At 38.8% G+C, this 14,490-nt stretch overlaps 1 protein-coding gene across 2 annotated transcripts in view; it reads left to right on the forward strand.

Annotated features, from left to right (window-relative positions):
* Positions 1-14,490, forward strand: part of COL15A1 (collagen type XV alpha 1 chain) — a 432,564-nt gene that overhangs the window by 309,686 nt on the left and 108,388 nt on the right. For both annotated transcript variants that reach the window (XM_088442332.1, XM_088442333.1), the window contains 2 exons: positions 3,483-3,527; positions 14,053-14,106. In XM_088442332.1, the coding sequence (XP_088298458.1) occupies positions 3,483-3,527; positions 14,053-14,106 (99 nt within the window). The remainder of the gene's footprint in view (positions 1-3,482; positions 3,528-14,052; positions 14,107-14,490) is intronic.

Below are 14,490 nucleotides of genomic sequence, written 5' to 3' on the forward strand. Positions count from 1 at the left end.
TGTGGATCCTAGCAGCTTCACACAAAGAGGCGTCCCAACTAGGGATGTGCAGGCTCGGATAGGTTCGAGTTTGCACGTGGAGTTCGGATTTTTCCCTCCAAAAAAACGGAACTCAGAACGAGGCAAAACGTCATCTTACATGGACGAACATCATCATTCCTGGACAAAAGACCAGGAATGATGATGTTCGTCCACGTAAGATGACGTTTTGCCTCGTTCTGAGTTCCGTTTTTTTGGAGGGAAAAATCCGAACTCCACGTGCAAACTCGAACCTATCCGAGCCTGCACATCCCTAGTCCCAACCTCACAATACAGTATAGCAATAATGTATGTAGGCACTCTGGGCTCCTAGAATATGTGAACACTAGTGTAAACCACATTGATGACAGTGTGATACCAAAATTATTATATATATATATATATATATATATATTATATACTGTGTGTGTATATATATATATATATATATATATATATATATATATATAAAGTAACATAGTATATCACCAGTTCAGAATTGTCTATTTGCCTTCACAGATTGAACCATCAAGTCCAGATTGATCTCAGAATTGTGGAACCTTGTTCCTGCATGTGTGTGCTTTTTACTTAGGCGTGATTTCAGCCCATTCTATTTCCACCTCTGAATCAGGCCAAAAATTTGACTGGTTGACTGTACTTTCTCAGATGAAGAAGAGAGTCCTGAGTCATGTGAGACTCCTTTAACACTGGTTAAACGCACCTATATGTAACAACATTCAAACATTAAACTTGTTTTTCAACTCACTCACAATTATGCACTATATTTATCATTCCTTGTCAGAAATGTGCCGTATTGGAAGATACACTAGGAAAGGAAATATTTTTGTACTGGCTTGTAAACATTGGCCATTGTTCTTCATAAACAATACAGAGATACAGTTCTTCTATATAGTGATGAGCAGTCGAATTGTTTGGAATCCGAACCCACCCTAACTCCTGGCATCCGAGGCAATCCAAGTGGTGGCTCAGGTTTTCCTGCCTGACTCGGATTCCATTTCAAGGCAAAACATCATGCTCATGGCATTGGATTCTTGCGACCTTCGGATTCTATATAAGGCGCCATGGATGGAACTCTGCGCCATTTCCCTGTAAGGCATGCTGCTGTATGCTGCGCTGTACTCTGCTGTATAGGTTGTGCTGTGTCCAGACTCAGTAGCAAGGCTGTGCTACTCTTAGTCAATTTGTAATGTGATTAGAGGGTGCACACTAATGTATGTGTGTGGCTGTGCTGCTTTTTGTCAATGTGTATAGGGGGACATGCTGCGCTGTACTCTGCTCTATATAGGCTGTGCTGTATCCAGACTCACAAGTGGTTGTTCTGCTCTTAGTCAATGTGGAAAAGGGGGACAAGCTGCTGTATGCTGCGCTGTATTCTGCTGTATATAGGTTGTGCAGTGTTCAGACTCACAAGTGGCTGTGCTGCTCTTAGTCAATGTGTATAGGGGGGACATGCTGCTGTATGCTGTGCTGTACTCTGCTGTAAATTGGCTGTGCTGCATCCATCAGTAAAAACGCTCACGTGCATATATAAGCCCTGTGACTCCACGCAGTTTGCATTGAGCTGCAACATCAAAATATCTAAATTAAAAAGAATAGATAATTAAATTCTATTGTTTGTACTGTTTGGTGTTTATTATTATTTCTGAATTTATTTCTATATTGATGAATGTATGAAGCAGATATAAAATAATTATATAATTCTATGTATTTCTAACAGATTCGTGTAAAATTATATAGCTTATAGCATATAGTATATAAATAAATGATAATAATAATAATAATAATAATCATAATAGTTTATAAGCAATCTAGGGAGTTGACAGTCAACTTCTCCACAATGTTGCAATTATATCCGTTTCTTTGTAGCAGTTAGACACCAAACAGCCTGTCGATCGAGTCTATCATGTATTGAATGTTACAAAGAAATGGATATAATTGCAACATTGTGGAGAAGATGAATGTCTTAACTCCCTAGGTTGCTTAGTAACTATATGATCTGTGAGAAGTACATAGAATAATATATTTATGTTATATCCACTTCATATATTCATCAATATAGAAATAAATTCAGAAATAATAATAAACAGTGCAGTATCTTTTGTATACTCAGAAATTTACCTGATGTTTTAAATACAGTATACATGAAAATATAGGGAATAAGGGACTACAAATGACTAATTATTCAAACTGATACTATTCGTGATATCGGACCAAGAGGACTAATTAGAGGTGTAATAAACTAAGACTACTCTATCCCCCAGGTACAATCCTGAGACAGATTGTTGGATCAATTATCCCACACTATTCCATTCAAAACATGTTTGATATCAGGATCTGTGCACCTAATGATGAATAGGATGCATATAAATATTTGATCCATGGTTTACTTTAAAGGTGCCCATCCACTAGAAGACAGGCAAAAGACTGAACGATTACGACATTGTAATCATGCAGTCGTTTGTCTGTCTGTGATGTGCCTTCACTGAACGAGTAGTCGTTCAGTGTAGGCACATCAATCAGTCGTTCAGTGTAGGCACATCAATCATCTGCAAACATGCTGAACCTGACATTAACATCAGGTTGTCCAGCATGTTTGCTCGATGATAGATGTCTAAAACGACCAGCGGGAGCACGCATCGCTGGTCGTTTTAGACATTTTTTAAATGATTTGCAAATGATTATTGAATGATTGAATGAAAACTATATAGTTATCATTCATTTGCTCAATTTAAGCGCCAAGTGGATGGGCACCTTTAGAGTGAATGTTAATACTTGATCTACCCTATATCACCCAGTGAATGATTGCAGTTTATTATTCCATTGCCTATTCTTTATAATATAATAATATTAAACAAACATCACTACGGTTGAGCATACCTAGATACATAATTAAGGCACATTTGACAAAAATATCCAAAGAAACGTACAGTGGGACTCTGTTTTATTAAACTCTTTATTTGTATTGTCAACACATTATTTGTATGTCCATGTCTAGAAACAATTGTTTCTTTTAAATGTTTCACTGTTTTTATCTATATATATATTTTGATTATTAATAAATAAAAGTAATATTTTAGTTAAAGCTTAGCTTAGTCAGCCAGCTAGCTCGATGCAACCTTTTGGCCTAAACTGGATGAAAACAATATTATGAGCTATGAGATGGTCAAAATTTACTGAAAATGAGTGGAAATTAATGTTATTGAGGTTAATAATACTCTAGGGGAAAAAAATTCAAATTATGTGATTTTCAGCTTTTTTTGCAAATTTAAAAAAAAAAAAATCCCAAACCAAAACCAATCACTGTGGTTTGTCAAAACCAAAACTAGCGGACGAATTAGAACCAAAATAAAAACCAGCAAAAATGATCCGCCGCACATCTCTACTTCTATATAATACAACTGTAACTGTGTATATATTTCCCAACAAGTCTTTCTGTGTTACAGGGCGAAAAGGGGGACGCCGGTCTTCCTGGTGCACTCGGAGAAAAGGTATTCTACCTGCACAGTAGCTATCTGCTATTCTACCCCTACTGTATGAATAAATATATAAGCACGTTTGGCACTAGTAAATAACAAGTTCACATCTACCAAGGTGCCTTCCTAATGGGAAATCTAAGCGGAAAATGCTCTATAAATAACAACAGGTGGCACTCACTGGGTTTAGTATCAAACTGACATATATAGTATTGTCATATACAGCTTCTCAGTACAAACAAATCACTTGGCATACTGTTGTCACTGCCAATGTATCAGGGCTCACATGCACATTTGTTAGGACTGCATTACTTGCTATTCCATCAAATGCAGTATTGACGAAAGGGCGTGTGTGTGTATATATATATATATATACAGTATATGTATATATATATATATGTAGGTATATTCAGAGAGCACTCACCAGACTTTTTAGATTGTAAAAAAAGGTTAAAACAAATTTCTTTATTCCATTTTAAAAGTCGACGTTTCGGCTTACACCAAGCCTTTATCAAGACCGACTGAAGTAACCACCACCACTATCAGGATAATCAAACAGCAGTGTGTATATATCATGGGCACCATTTATACCTTAACTTACCCTAGTACAACCCACCACGTGGGACGCCACCGGAAGTGACCACATCGTGACAACATCCCTGTTCATCTATCAATTACAACATGGATAATAAGGAGAACCTAGCGCTAACCAGATCTCCATTGTACTTTAATATTTCCCACCTTACTAGTAGTGCACAGCTGCTATTCCTCGTGGTCCTACCACCGGAAGTTCGGCACCAGGTCCTTGCACCGGAAGTTCGGCACCCGGAAGTACCATAGCAGGAACTATACACCCATCCATATTGGAGCCCAGCATCATACTAGCAGTGCATATTATACAACTCTAGTATTCAGTACTACATTCACTTTCCTCCAGTACCTAGAGGACAAATATCTGTCTAAGGTTTAACTCCTCAAATACACTTATAAAGGGGAACTATCCCCTCCATTATCGTTTCTAACTATAAATAGTCCCATGTATATACACACTTCACATAAAACATATAAACCAACACCAAACACATATGGACAAACCTATGTATAAGATATAACATGAATATCTATGCCAATCAAATTCTTATATCAATCAAATCCAAAAAACTTTTATATAACGTATTAAGAATTTATACAGCGTGTTTAAGATTTTACTCGCTTTTTAAGTGCCGAGTCTAAACACTACATGAGCCCAAAATATAGCCATAGAATATTAGATAAACATAGATAATGAGTTCAGTTCATTCAACCCTTTGGGGGATACTGTTTCCAACTGATGTATCCATTTAGCTTCACATTTCAGTAAAGTTAATCCTCTATCGCCTCCCCTAACTGGAGGTGGAATCCAGTCAATTATCATGCACTTCAGTGAAGAAACCTGATGTCCATTCTTTAGAAAATGTATGGCCACCGGTTTATCAGAAGTTCCAGTAGAGTAAGCCAAGCGTATTGAGGACCGGTGCTGGTTCATCCTTTCACGAAAAGTCCTCACTGTTTTGCCGACATACATCAGTCGGCAAGGACACATCAAGAAATATATCACATGGTCCAACTGGCAAGTCAGACGCTTACGTAGATAAATCTTTCTTCCACTTTGCGGATGGCAAAAAAAGCTTCCTGTCAACATGGACCTACAGGTCGTACACCCCAAACATTTATAGCACCCATTCTTCTGAGACAGCCAGTTGGTTTCAGATGTATTACTTTGGTGCATATTTGGGCGTAATAAAAGATCCTTCAAGTTTTGACCTCTACTGATACTAAAAAGTGGTGGTGCTCTCTTAAGTTTACTAAATGAATGGTCAGTGGTTAGTATAGACCAATTTTTTCTCACTGACTTTTGGAGTACCGTAAGGTTGGTATCACATCTACTGTTCATAATAAAACGTGTATCCCCATCCATTCCACTTCCAGATAAAGGACGTGATTCCAAGAATCGTTTCCTAGCTTTAACCAGGCTGTTTTTAATCACTGAGTCCTTGTAGCCACGCTCCTTAAACCTCTCATAGCAGTCTTGTATCTGCTCCTCAGCCAAATTCATATCAGAGTTGTTCCTTAAAAAAACTGTGATATTGGTAGATTTGTTTTCAAAGAGTTAGGGTGATGGCTACTTGCCCATAAAAGAGTGTTTCTATCGGTAGATTTCCGAAATAATGTATATTCCAGTCCTGTAAGGCTTTTGAACAATGTAACGTCCAAAAAATCAATGGAAACACCACTTATAGTGGAAGTAAAGCGAATTGGGCTATGCAGGCTATTTAGGCTCATGATCATAGTGTTAAAAGACTCCTCATCACCCAACCAAATAAGAAAAATATCGTCAATGAATCTTTTGTAATAGAAAATCCGCTCACCAAATTTACTCAACAAAAACTCTTTCTCATATTGATACATGTAGATATTAGAATAGGCCGGGGCCAAATTCGACCCCATAGCCGTACCAGTTACTTGAATGTAATATCCCCCTTGGTATAGGAAGTGATTACATTCAAGTACTTTTTGCAGCAATTCCAACATAAAGTGTATCGGAGGTCCACTATAAGGACCTTCACACAGTGCTCTTTCAACTGCCTCAATCCCTTCTCTATGAGGTATCACAGTATATAGTGAACAGACATCAAGTGTTGCCAACATATATTCAGAAGGTAAATCAGTTAATGCTCTTATCTCCGCTAATAGTTGACCAGTATCACGAAGATAAGTAGTGGCACTCTTGACAATTGGTTGAAGATAAAAATCCAAAAACTGAGCCACAGGTTGTAGTATGGATCCCCTAGCTGATATTATGGGCCTCCCTGGTGGATCCACCAGAGTCTTGTGGATCTTCGGTAGGGTATAGAGTATCGGGCAAATTGGATAATCAACTGTCAAGAATGCCACAGTATCCTCCTCAATCCAGGTATTCATAAGTGCAAAATGAATCAAGTCATCAACCTCCTTTTTAATTCTCACCATAGGGTTGAACTCTACCTTCTGATAGGTCAACACATCAGACAATTGTCTCCTTATTTCCTTATCATAGGATGTAAAGTCCTGCAGGACTATAGCACCCCCTTTATCAGCATTTCTTATAACCAGTGAAGTGTTGTTACGTAAGTCTTTTAGAGCTGATTTCTCATTCCTAGTCAAATTCTCAAACCTTTGATTATTCTGTTTATAACCATCTTTCCAATCAGAGTCTACCATTCTTAAAAAGGTTTTTAAACTTGCATTAGTCGAATTAGGGTCAAAAGTACTTTTATTTTTAAATTTAATCACTTCCCTCCTTTCCTTATTATCCTGTTTATTATCAAAGAACTCTCTCAGTCTAAGCTTACGACCAACTTTGAATAAATCCACTGACCATCGAAAAGAGTCAGCCTTACAAGTTGGGATAAAAGATAACCCCTTAGAGAGTAAAGAGTTCTCAGCCTCTGTGAGGACATGCGAAGAAAGATTAAATATCAATTCCTTCCCCCTCTCCGACTCCTTGGTCTTCCTCTTGGTGCCCCCCCGCCGCGGATGCGGTCTCGAGTTTCTCTGTTGGGACTCTCTATTTGGGATCTGGTATTGGGGCCTAAAAAAGACCCTGAAGGTGGAAGGCTATCGGTAGTATCTGTTTCGGAAGATGTATTAGAGGTGTAATTCGCAAACCGATTAGGTCTGAACAGTCTCCTCTGTTTCAGGGATTGATAAGGGCGTGACTGTCTATCATCACCTAAAAGCCACCGATATACCATATGTCTTTGATAGTCCTGAGCTACACTTTCCAACTTATTTCTTTTGAATGAGATTAGGTCAGCCTTATATTTATCAATTTGAGACTGGATTCTTAGTAACCTGTCCTCAGATTTATCTACGGTCAAAATCGGCGTAAAATCTCGCTCAAAAGCTTTCAGTTCTACTCGTAATTTTTGCAATTCAGCACCTACTTCCTCAATAACCAATACTAATAAATCTAGAGAACATTTATTCAGTACTCCGCACCATTTAACACAAAAGCTTGGATTTCTTCGCCCAATGGTGGGAGTATTCTTAATCCTAAAACCGCGTGGTATTTGTTTTTTACGGTAATATTCAGACAAAAATTGTCCGTGCAAAGTTAAATCTATTTCACGTTTTTTTAATTTATTTAACTTATGAAAAACATCAACAGCCGTCTGTGAGGGTAATTGATCAAACTCTAATTGATTAAATAGAATTTTATAAACCTCATCATCAGTGAGACTAACCTGTATATTCTCAGCTTCACTTAATGAATTGTCATCAAAAGTTGCAAAACCATGAGCCATTATTCATAAAGAATATTCCAGTAAAGAAATGGGAGCAAATAATCAAGCACATAAACAGAGGCACTTAATACCTGTAGATATTCATACTTAACCTAAACAACTCAAAAAAAATAATAAAATCACCAATTGTTATAAAGAACATATATAGACTTATGTCTATAACAATAGTCTAACCAATCCAAATATCCTTGCCCAATGGTGGTATAGTCCAATTATCAGTCAAATACAATCCATCATAGAAAAAATTCCCCAAAAAATTATGATCGTAAAATATAGCGGTGCTGGTTTAGAGAATACTTATCGTGTCCTCAAATATAGTCCCCTGGAAAAACCGCACTCACGAGCCTCTAGAGTCCAATTGCTGGGGTGCCACGTCTCAGGGAATCCTCCATGCAGGGTTTCCCAATTATAGCTGTAGGTATATTCAGAGAGCACTCACCAGACTTTTTAGATTGTAAAAAAAGGTTAAAACAAATTTCTTTATTCCATTTTAAAAGTCGACGTTTCGGCTTACACCAAGCCTTTATCAAGACCGACTGAAGTAACCACCACCACTATCAGGATAATCAAACAGCAGTGTGTATATATCATGGGCACCATTTATACCTTAACTTACCCTAGTACAACCCACCACGTGGGACGCCACCGGAAGTGACCACATCGTGACAACATCCCTGTTCATCTATCAATTACAACATGGATAAGGAGAACCTAGCGCTGACCAGATCTCCATTGTACTTTAATATTTCCCACCTTACTAGTAGTGCACAGCCGCTATTCCTCGTGGTCCTACCACCGGAAGTTCGGCACCTGGTCCTTGCACTGGAAGTTCGGCACCCGGAAGTACCATAGCAGGAACTATACACCCATCCATATTGGAGCCCAGCATCGTACTAGCAGTGCATATTATACAACTTTAGTATTCAGTACTGCATTCACTTTCCTCCAGTACCTAGAGGACAAATATCTGTCTAAGGTTTAACTCCTCAAATACACTTATAAAGGGGAACTATCCCCTCCATTATCGTTTCTAACTATAAATAGTCCCATGTATATACACACTTCACATAAAACATATAAACCAACACCAAACACATATGGAAAAACCAATGTATAAGATATAACATGAATATCTATGCCAATCAAATTCTTATATCAATCAAATCCAAAAAACTTTTATATAACGTATTAAGAATTTATACAGCGTGTTTAAGATTTTACTCGCTTTTTAAGTGCCGAGTCTAAACACTACATGAGCCCAAAATATAGCCATAGAATATTAGATAAACATAGATAATGAGTTCAGTTCATTCAACCCTTTGGGGGATACTGTTTCCAACTATTAGCGGAGATAATAGCATTAACTGATTTACCTTCTGAATATATGTTGGCAACACTTGATGTCTGTTCACTATATACTGTGATACCTCATAGAGAAGGGATTGAGGCAGTTGAAAGAGTACTGTGTGAAGGTCCTTATAGTGGACCTCCGATACACTTTATGTTGGAATTGCTGCAAAAAGTACTTGAATGTAATCACTTCCTATACCAAGGGGAATATTACATTCAAGTAACTGGTACGGCTATGGGGTCGAATTTGGCCCCGGCCTATTCTAATATCTACATGTATCAATATGAGAAAGAGTTTTTGTTGAGTAAATTTGGTGAGCGGATTTTCTATTACAAAAGATTCATTGACGATATTTTTCTTATTTGGTTGGGTGATGAGGAGTCTTTTAACACTATGATCATGAGCCTAAATAGCCTGCATAGCCCAATTCGCTTTACTTCCACTATAAGTGGTGCTTCCATTGATTTTTTGGATGTTACATTGTTCAAATGCCTTACAGGACTGGAATATACATTATTTCGGAAATCTACCGATAGAAACACTCTTTTATGGGCAAGTAGCCACCACCCTAACTCTTTGAAAACAAATCTACCAATATCACAGTTTTTACGTATTTTAAGGAACAACTCTGATATGAATTTGGCTGAGGAGCAGATACAAGACTGCTATGAGAGGTTTAAGGAGCGTGGCTACAAGGACTCAGTGATTAAAAACAGCCTGGTTAAAGCTAGGAAATGATTCTTGGAATCACGTCCTTTATCTGGAAGTGGAATGGATGGGGATACACGTTTTATTATGAACAGTAGATGTGATACCAACCTTACGGTACTCCAAAAGTCAGTGAGAAAAAATTGGTCTATACTAACCACTGACCATTCATTTAGTAAACTTAAGAGAGCACCACCACTTTTTAGTATCAGTAGAGGTCAAAACTTGAAGGATCTTTTATTACGCCCAAATATGCACCAAAGTAATACATCTGAAACCAACTGGCTGTCTCAGAAGAACGGGTGCTATAAATGTTTGGGGTGTATGACCTGTAGGTCCATGTTGACAGGAAGCTTTTTTTGCCATCCGCAAAGTGGAAGAAAGATTTATCTACGTAAGCGTCTGACTTGCCAGTTGGACCATGTGATATATTTCTTGATGTGTCCTTGCCGACTGATGTATGTCGGCAAAACAGTGAGGACTTTTCGTGAAAGGATGAACCAGCACCGGTCCTCAATACGCTTGGCTTACTCTACTGGAACTTCTGATAAACCGGTGGCCATACATTTTCTAAAGAATGGACATCAGGTTTCTTCACTGAAGTGCATGATAATTGACTGGATTCCACCTCCAGTTAGGGGAGGCGATAGAGGATTAACTTTACTGAAATGTGAAGCTAAATGGATACATCAGTTGGAAACAGTATCCCCCAAAGGGTTGAATGAACTGAACTCATTATCTATGTTTATCTAATATTCTATGGCTATATTTTGGGCTCATGTAGTGTTTAGACTCGGCACTTAAAAAGCGAGTAAAATCTTAAACACGCTGTATAAATTCTTAATACGTTATATAAAAGTTTTTTGAATTTGATTGATATAAGAATTTGATTGGCATAGATATTCATGTTATATCTTATACATTGGTTTGTCCATATGTGTTTGGTGTTGGTTTATATGTTTTATGTGAAGTGTGTATATACATGGGACTATTTATAGTTAGAATCGATAATGGAGGGGATAGTTCCCCTTTATAAGTGTATTTGAGGAGTTAAACCTTAGACAGATATTTGTCCTCTAGGTACTGGAGGAAAGTGAATGCAGTACTGAATACTAGAGTTGTATAATATGCACTGCTAGTATGATGCTGGGCTCCAATATGGATGGGTGTATAGTTCCTGCTATGGTACTTCCGGGTGCCGAACTTCCGGTGCAGGGACCAGGTGCCGAACTTCCGGTGGTAGGACCACGAGGAATAGCGGCTGTGCACTACTAGTAAGGTGGGAAATATTAAAGTACAATGGAGATCTGGTTAGCGCTAGGTTCTCCTTATTATCCATGTTGTAATTGATAGATGAACAGGGATGTTGTCACGATGTGGTCACTTCCGGTGGCGTCCCACGTGGTGGGTTGTACTAGGGTAAGTTAAGGTATAAATGGTGCCCATGATATATACACACTGCTGTTTGATTATCCTGATAGTGTTGGTGGTTACTTCAGTCGGTCTTGATAAAGGCTTGGTGTAAGCCGAAACGTCGACTTTTAAAATGGAATAAAGAAATTTGTTTTAACCTTTTTTTACAATCTAAAAAGTCTGGTGAGTGCTCTCTGAATATACCTACAGCTATAATTGGGAAACCCTGCATGGAGGATTCCCTGAGACGTGGCACCCCAGCAATTGGACTCTAGAGGCTCGTGAGTGCGGTTTTTCCAGGGGACTATATATATATATATGTATACAAAACTGATTGGACACTGACAGCAAATAGATCAACAAGATTTTGTTGACATCAGTACTTTGTAAGACCACCAGGTGCAGACATCCTTCTTGGCAAACTATGCACAAGTTCCTGGACAACAGCAGGAGGTATGTTTTGCCATTCCACCTTAAGTACAGTGACCAACTGTGACAATGAACAAGGTCGAGTTGGCCTAGAACGCACCTGTCACTCCAATTTGTCCCTGGGGATCTCATTGGGGTTAAGATATGGACTCTGAGCTGGCCAGTCTATTTGGGTTACCGAATGTTCTATATACTAGTCCAGCGTCGCCCTGGAAACATGACTGGTGGCATTGTCGTCCTGATATAAACATTTGTTGCTTCTGTAGAACTGCAAGTGTCCGGGCCTCCCTACGAAAGTGTTCTTGTCGAAACCAACACATAAGTAGCCACATTGCACTTGTGTGCAATGGTATGCATTTCGCTTATGCGGGGGTGTATAATCACTTTTGTCTACATAGTGTATATTAACACACTCATTGTTGTGATGAAAAAATAGAGGAAATGTAATCCAGCATAGAGATGTACAATGTCCGCCCAGGCTTTGCTGAATTCACAGTTTCCTCTATCTACTTCATCATTACCATGAATGCCGGTCCTTTATTTCTTTCTGTATTTCACGGATTGGGTGAGTGTATATATTATTTTTCATGGACCTTGGCACCACATTGAAATACTACACATTTTGAGTGCTGCAAGCCAGGGTTGCCTACCCTCCCGATTCGGGCGGGAGCCTCCCGATAAACGGGTGCAGCTCCCGCCCCCCCGGAAAAGCAGGCAAGCCTCCCGCCTGCCGCCTATCCCCCGAACCCCCCTCCCCAATAACAGATAAACCCCCGCAGCGGGGGAGGCTCTGATGCGATTCGCGTCATATTGGCCCCGCCCCCTGCTTCGCAATGCCTTTTTTACTGCATTGTGTAGCGGGGGCGGGGCTAAAATGACGCGATCGCGTGGCCCCGCCCCTGTCACGCCCGCAAACCGACCTCAGCTCGTTTGGACCCGTCCCCTTTAGCCGGCCACGCCCCCTGTTCTGCCGATCTTGCTGCTCCCTCCCGGAAGGAGCAGCCAGATTGTCGGCAAGTATGCTGCAAGCTCCATATATATATATATACCACTTTAGATTATCATAGACTGAGAGCTTATTTTTATTAACATTTGATAGTGTTACCTATTACATTATTGATATATGTGCAGGGTGTTTCACTCGCTATTGGCCCCAAAGTGTTTCTTATTACTTTTAAAGTAATTGACGTAATTTAGTGAAATGTGACACAGACATACCTTGGTCTATGAGAAACATGAGGAAGTCATAGCAAGTGTTGAAAGTGTTTGCCGTTAGCATCCAGGCCAGCTGTTCACGCATGCGCGACATAAAGGCCAGCTGTTCACCACACTAGTCAGCAGCACAGTCCAAAATTTAAATCGGGGAGCCACACTAACTGCCAGTGAGGATATAACCAGTGAGGATGGCAGTTGGTGTTGTTCCTCTATTTGAATTTTGGACTGTGCTGCAGCCCCACCTCTGGAGCCGCCACTGCTAGTCAGTAGGTATTCCTGCTTCTGACAGTGGTGTTGTGTACTGAGGCATACTCATCATGTCTGTGTGTTACGTGAGTCAGTAACCTTTATTGACTCAGTTTTCCAGTACGTTTGGACAATAAATATGCATTGTTCAGCTGTGTACCTGTTCATATCAGCACATAACACACATATATGAGGTGTCGTTGTGTCACATTTCACTAAATTACCTCAATTACTTTAAAAGTTATAAGACAAACTTTGGGGCCAATAGCAAGTGAAACACCCTGTATTATAATAATGGATAATATCAAATTAAAGTATGATAATTTTTTATTTAAACTCATTTTAATTATTGTTAGTTTGCATATGCATTATAATTTCAAGGAGATTATTATTTTGTAGTAAATTGACTCATTTATAATATATACTGGCTGCTGAGATGCCACTTGATTGAAAGCTGCGTTTCCACTTTTTTTAGCCTTAATCTTAATATTACTGATAGTAATGAGAAGGGCTACTAATAGTAGATATTGTGCTTTCAACAAATCAACGAGCTACTTAGCAAGTCCCAGAATTAGAAAACACATGAGATCCTGTGAGTTTAGTGTTGTAGTATGTCTTTGCCTAAGTGTCTATTTCCCAAGAACACTGCTGATTATTGACGATAACATTTTCATTTTATTGAGACTCCATTTCACCTTTACCACTGAGAAACCAATCTGAAGCAGCAGTGTATATTAGCATCACTGCATAGGATCTCTCCCACTCAGTGAGAGACAAACTATCCGATTTTACATTGTTTTTAGAAAGTCACAATTTCATTTTGCGGTTTCAAACTTTCTCTTTCATTACACAGGGTGAACAAGGTCTACAAGGTCTAGCTGGGAAAGAAGGACTTGCTGGAAATGTGGTTTGTCCTGTTATACATTTTTCTACTTTTAACTTGTGTAAATCACATGATGGACTGCCAACATAGGTAGTAGGTCCTGGTATAATTAAAGGTATCACTTCTCCCTAGCCATTTTGAAATATGTAAAAAACTGAAAAAAAAACCGCTGTTACCCTTTAAAAAATTCCTAGGAACATTGACAATCTGGCAGTATCAGATAATTTTGGTAGTTAGAGAGAGGGACATAAAAAACTAAAAACAATGCTTCCCAAATAAGAAGCCAAAGTGCATTAAGACAAAGTAGTTTATGGTATCACAAAGCAATCATTTTATAATTAGTTTTACCAATTAGTGGTCTATTTATTAAGATCGCTAACTATCATTACAATCTTCTTTTTGGATATT

The sequence above is a fragment of the Taudactylus pleione genome, unplaced genomic scaffold, assembly GCF_031769625.1.
Source record: "Taudactylus pleione unplaced genomic scaffold, aTauple2 ptg000309l, whole genome shotgun sequence".
In the NCBI taxonomy this organism is placed as follows: domain Eukaryota; kingdom Metazoa; phylum Chordata; class Amphibia; order Anura; family Myobatrachidae; genus Taudactylus; species Taudactylus pleione.